The 6,066-nt window shown below is 48.9% G+C and overlaps 1 protein-coding gene across 7 annotated transcripts in view; it reads right to left on the bottom strand.

Moving 5' to 3' along the window:
- TPPP3 (tubulin polymerization promoting protein family member 3) overlaps positions 1 to 6,066 on the bottom strand; it is a 134,146-nt gene that overhangs the window by 62,216 nt on the left and 65,864 nt on the right. For 2 of the 7 annotated variants that reach the window (XM_069085748.1, XM_069085749.1), the window contains exon 1: positions 1,645 to 1,915. The exons of 1 other annotated variant lie outside the window; for it this stretch is intronic. In XM_069085748.1, coding sequence (XP_068941849.1) covers positions 1,645 to 1,788 — 144 coding nt within the window. In that variant the 5' untranslated portion in view covers positions 1,789 to 1,915. Of the gene's footprint in view, positions 1 to 1,644; positions 1,916 to 6,066 lie in introns of those variants that run through there. 4 more of the 7 variants (XM_069085745.1, XM_069085747.1, XR_011167894.1 and 1 more) reach the window with 3 other exon arrangements.

Below are 6,066 nucleotides of genomic sequence, written 5' to 3'. Positions count from 1 at the left end.
TCTCTCTCTCTCTGTACTTCTCTTCCTTCCCCATCCTTCCCATGGACATTTCACATCCAAACGTCCTGGTTTCAAAGCCTCTCCATTGCTTATTATCTGTGTGACCTCGGGCAAGTCAATAACTTTATTTCTTTTTTTTTTTTTTTGAGGGCAGTTGGGGTTAAGTGACTTGCCCAAAGACACACAGCTAGTAAGTGTGTCAAGTGTCTGAGGCTGTATTTGAACTCAGGTCCTTCTGACTCCAGGGCTGATGCTCTATTCATTGTGCCTCCTAGCTGCCCCCAGTTAACTTTCTTAGGCCTCAATTTCCTCATAAGTAAAATGAGGGGAACCGCTAGGTGGCTTTGTAAATGGAGCAATGGCCCTGGAGTCAGGAGGACCTGAGATCATATGTGGCCTCAGACACTTAACACTTACTAACCATGTGACCTTGGGCAAGTCACTTAACCCCAACTGCCCTGCTTTTCCCCTCCAAAAAACAAAATAAATAAATAAAATGAGGACCTTGTACTAGAGGCCTCTGAGGTCCTCTCCAGCTCTAGTTCTATGACCCTTCCCAAAACTCCAAATCCCAGAGTCCTCTGGACATCCTCTTATGCTCCCCAAATCTGATTTCTACCCAGTGTCTTCCCCAGGTGTTTGTATCCCTGATTCCATGTCCTCCATATTCTCCCAACTGTGTCTCCCCTCTAGCTCTATAACCTTTGCCCCTGTGTCTTGACATAGCCCAGATTCCACTCCCGTGTTCCATGTCTGCTCCCATCCTTCCTTTAGCCCTTCTTCAGCCCCACATTTCCCCTCTCCTGTCCTGTATAACCTGACCTCTACAGCCTCTGTCACCTCTAGCTCCCTGCCCCTGGGTGGCTGGCTATGTGTCCGGCCCCTCTGCACATGCACTTTACCTTCCCTTGACTCCGCTTTCTGCCCCCATCACCTGTGCCGATATCCTGCTTTACTACATCCATCCCTTGGTCCTCCCAGCATGTACTGGACCCTATGGTGTCCTGGGCAGCTGGCTCTTTGTCACCTTCCCCCCTGTAACCAGGACACACGAAGGAGGGAGGAGAAAGTGGAGGAGATGGGCTAGGGGAAGGACACGAGCAGGGCAAGGACAGAGAGGAAAGTCAGAGGCGCCGGAGCGGGGACAGCAGCACGTGAATGTCGCCTGATGCACCCTACCTTCCCCTTGCAACCATCACCCCGAGGTTCCCCGGGTGCACGTCAGTCTGTGTCAGAGTCCGGGCCAGCTCTGAGATGGCATTCCCTCCTCTCCCCGACCCCGGTCCTACCTTCCTTCCTCAAGGTCCCCTGACCCTTCGTGTCCCAGAGATCTCTGGGTTTCCCCTCCCCCACTCCACTGTACCCACATCTTTCAACCCCGGTTCTCCTCCCTTCCTCCAGCCCCTCTCCTGGTCTTCGATGACCCTGGGCTTTACCCTCCCCCCCCCCTCCCTCGGCCCTGGTCCCCTTCCCCCGTCACCCCTGCTTCCTCCTCCCCCATCCTTCCTGGCCCCCTCCCCTGCCCCATTCCATCCTTCCCCCGACCCTGGTCCCCCCTCCCTTCCTGTGAACCCCCTGTTGCGCCCTGTGTGCCCAGCCTGGCGCCCTCCCGGCCGGGGTCTCCGCCCCCGGCCCCGCTCTCACCTTCTCCCGCAGCCCGGCCCGGTCGGGGCCCTGTCCGCCCCGGAGCTGACGTGGAGCCTCAGACCCTCCTCGTCTCGGCGGCCGCGGCGCTCGGGCGCCAGCTACGCGACCCCCGAGTCCCCTTCCCGAGGGTCCCCATCGCATCCCCGGAGCCGGCGGAGGAGCCGGGGAGGAGGCCGGGAAGCGGCGGCTGAGGCACGGACGCGAGCGGCCTGGGCCGCCGAGGCAAGGCCTCTCCTGACTCGCAGGCGCGGGGCCCGTTCCCGTAGCAACCACTGGAGACTACGGCGCCGCACAGCGGCCAAAGCGCGCCAGACGCGTTCGTGCGGCAGCCGAGCCCACGGCCGCCTCGCTTCCCTCCAGCCCCGCCCCCTTCCATTCACCAACCCTCCTTAGACTCGTCCCCAACTCCCACGAAGTGCAACTACCTCCCTGCCAACTTGGTCGATCCAGGGACTCTTCCCAAAGAATAGGGGCTCTAAGAATCCAAGGAGGAGACCGTCTAAAGGAGGAAGCACTGAGATGTCTAAGGGTGGGACCAAGGGGAGCGACCTGATAGAGTCGTAGAGGGTAGAGCTTTCTAAAGGGGAGAGGCCGCAGGGTCCGACTCTCCGGTACATTTTCTTGGAAAAGATAGTTTCTAGAGAGTCCCCGTTTTACAGATGGGGAACTGAGGCAAATAGGGGTTGTGACTTTCCCAGGATCATACAGCTAGTAAACGTCTGAGCTCGAATTTGAACTCACATCTTCCAGACCCCAGGCCCAGAGCTCGATCCACAGCGCCCCAACCAGCTGCCCCTCCTCGTTAGCCCCACCCTTAGACAGCCCCGTCTCTCCCCCACCCTTGAACTCCCTAGCCATTTCTCTCTTAGCCCACCTTAGATATTTTGCTCCCTTCCCGGAACATCTGAATCCCACCCCCTTAGACAACCCACCCTTAGACATCCTATTTCCTCCCCCAAAGCACTTCAAGTCCCACCCCCATTAGACTGCCCTACCCTAATCCTTCTCCATAGACTCCCGACACTTCCTTACGCTAGGATACCGCAAGTTCAACTGTCTTAGGAAGCCCTACCTTTGGAGACCCTCCCTAGAAGACAATCCACCCTTAGATATTGCAGCTCTACTATTTTATCCCGACACCCTTACGCATTTCGGTCCCTTTACAGAACCCTAAAATCATAGCATCTTGGAGCTGGAAGGATTCTGAGAGCAGTTGAGTTCAACCCATTCTAGAAAAGGGATCCCCAATACGGCACACTAAAAAGTGCTTCTCCGATCTTTGAAGACCTGCCCGAGGGATAACCCATGTAGATAGCTCTAACTGTGAGCAAACTTTTCCTGGTATCAAGCCTAAAGTTGGCGCTTGACAACACTCCTACTTCTGCCCTCCTGGGCCGAAATGCCTTCAACCAAGGCTCCGTGAGAGGAATTCAAGCCTTTTGACCATACTGGTTGCTCTTCTCTTGACGCTCTGAAGTCAATACCTTTGCCAGAACTGATACTATTTCAGATACGATCGCCGGTGTTGAGGACAGCAGAGCTAGCTATCAGCCGATTCCTTTAGACTCACCTTTAGACACTCCAGTCCCTCCCCTTTAGAAAGCTCTATCCTCCGTCAACTGAGTCCCTCCCCTTAGTCCCACCTGTAGACATTTTATTCTTTCCCCTTTAGATGGCCTTCTCCTTAGATTCTCAGAGCCCCCCTCTTAGGAAGATCCCAGTCACCCTGGGATGGACCAAGCTGCCAGGTGAAGCATCCGCTTCATGTAAAGTATCTCAGCAAAGGTTGGGTCAGGGACGTTGAGGAGGTTACCATCTGTATGGGAGAACCCAGAAAGAACAGTGCATAGAGAGGAAATTGACTACAGATTAAAAATTCCCCACCCTGTTTCGACAGACTATATGGAGCTGACCAGGAAGAACACTTTGGAGGTGAGAATAATCAAATCAGATTACTCCTGCAAAGAAAAAGTAGATGGGAGGAGACAAGTACTAGTTCAGATGGAAGATTAGCAGGTGGGTCTTTCCTCCTTCCCAATTCAAGGAAGTTGGAACAAAGGAAATAACCTCAAAATCTCCAATGGACTGCTTTGGTAAGAGATTCTTAGCCTCAGGCTGGTGGACCTCCCCCAAGAGTTCATGGACAGATTTTAAGGAGTCTGTGAAATTTTTTTTAAAAATGTATTTTAATAACTATTTCAATATATTTTGCTTCCTTTATAATCCTATTTTAAAATTTTATTGATTTAAAAATTATTCCAAGACAGGATCCACAGGTTTCACTAGCCTGGTAAAAGGCTTCAAGGCAGACAAAAAAAGATTAAGAATCCCTATTTTAGGAGACAGGGCTTTCCAAGAAGGAAAGGTCTATTTGACTATAAACTGCAAAAATGTCACTGTGCACTATGAGCAAACCAGAATTGCAAAAGAAACTGTGAGATGCATAAATCTAGAGGCATCTCTATACCAAATGTTCATACAGACTGTGTCCAACCTGTGGTAGTCATCTGAGCTCTTATATTGGTCTTATCAGCTACAGTTGTACACTATACATTCACTCCAACATAGTGATGTGATTTTGGACCTCATCCAATACAAAGGACAAAAACCAACCAACCAATAATAACTGCACACATACAGAACAGTATTTTTAGAATGTTTTAAAATTCTGAACTACACAGCAACTAGTACAACTTCCACCTAATGGATAAATCCTCTGTAATGTTTGAGACACAACACTGTACCTCAACCCGCCAGTGTACAGAAAGACCTGAGAGTGAAATTGATTTGCTTCTGGTCACTGTAGCAGAGCCTTTGCCCAGAGGGGTCTTTTGTACTTTTCTGTATGTTTTTGTTCTTTTCCAGTTTTTGATGCATAATTAGACTTTAAATCAGAAAACAAAACAAATGTAACTAAGTCTCCAAATAGGTGATTTTTTTTAAAATACAGAATGTATTTTATTAATAAAAAAATATTGCTCTAACCAACCCCTCTCCTAGGGGTCCTTGGAACTCTTCCACCAAAAGCTATGCTCTAAAATTAACCCCAACTCCAAGAATCTCACTTTGCACACAGATGGTGCTTAAAGAATATTTGTTGTTGAATTTATTTGTGGTTCAAGGTTGGGTTGAAGGGCCCTAACCAGAAGCATGTTTCCTCTGGCAGAGGGAAGTGGAGGTGAATTACCATAGAGATATCCATAGAGATAAGCAGATGGCAAGAGGAAGGCAAGGGATTTCTGAGTGTCCTGAGAGACTATCAGTCTAATCACAGTATATAATTTACTTCTCTGGAGTCATCCAGTCATCCACATGGGTGGAAAAACAGGCAGCTCACTGAAAATAGAGATCCTGTTAAGAAAACTTAAGCCCCAAAGAGATAGAGACAAATAAGAACAATCCAACACCTGACCTTCTCCCAGAAAGACTTGATTTTAAGAAAGGATTTTTCTGGATAGTGGGGGAATGACTGGGCTTTCCCCTGAGATGTTCCCTCCTCAATCCTGCCAATTTGATCACAGTTCCTGCCCTCTCTGAATCCCTGTTTCTAAGGGCCATGACCTCTGACTTCAACAAGGTCAGTAGCCCCTGATTCACAGTCCTCCACACCAAGGCACCCACACTTTGCTAGAGCCTAATGGGAAAGGTTAATCCTAAAATAACCTAGGAAGTTACAGGGAGGCAGATTTCAAGTAAATTTCAAGTAAAAAACAAAACTGCCTTGTAAACACAGGCATACTTTAGAGATACTGTGGTTTCAGTTCCAGACCACTGCAATAAAGTGAATATCACAATAAAGCAAGTCACATGAACTTTTTTTGCTTCCCAGTGCATATAAAAGTTATGTTTACACTATACTGTAGTCTATTAAATGTGCAATAGTATTATGTCTATAAAAAAAAAACAACAATGTTGTTGTTCAGTCATGTCTGACTCTGTGACCCCATTTGGAGTTTTCTTGGCAAAGAAACTGGAGCGGTTTACCATTTCCTTCTTCAGTTCATTTTACATATGAGGAAACTGAGACAAACAGGGTGAAGTGACTTGCCTGGGGTCACCCAGCTAGGAAGTGTCTGAGGCTGAATTTGAGCTCAGGAAGATGAGTCTGCCAGACTCCAGGTTCTGTGCTCTGTCCACTGTCCCACTGATCAATCAAACAAAGTATGCATGTAAAGCCATCCAACAATGGCTTGAGCTGGCCTGGAAAGTAATGAGTTCCCAGTCACTTGAGGTCTTTAAGAGGAAGCTAGATGCCCACTTGTTGAGATGGTGGAAGGGAGAGTCAATGCTTCAGGTAGAATATGGATTCAATAACTTCTGTGGTCTTGCGGATGACTTGTAAAATCCTACATATCCGTGAATTCTCTACCTTACACACACACACACACACACACACACACACACACACACACACACACA

Source organism: Petaurus breviceps, unplaced genomic scaffold (genome assembly GCF_028583685.1).
Source record: "Petaurus breviceps papuanus isolate PSGF00001 unplaced genomic scaffold, PetGlider_PUasm1.0 176, whole genome shotgun sequence".
Taxonomy (NCBI): Eukaryota; Metazoa; Chordata; class Mammalia; order Diprotodontia; family Petauridae; genus Petaurus; species Petaurus breviceps.
Note: the sequence above shows the minus strand (reverse complement) of the source record. Positions and strands in the feature narration are given on the sequence as shown.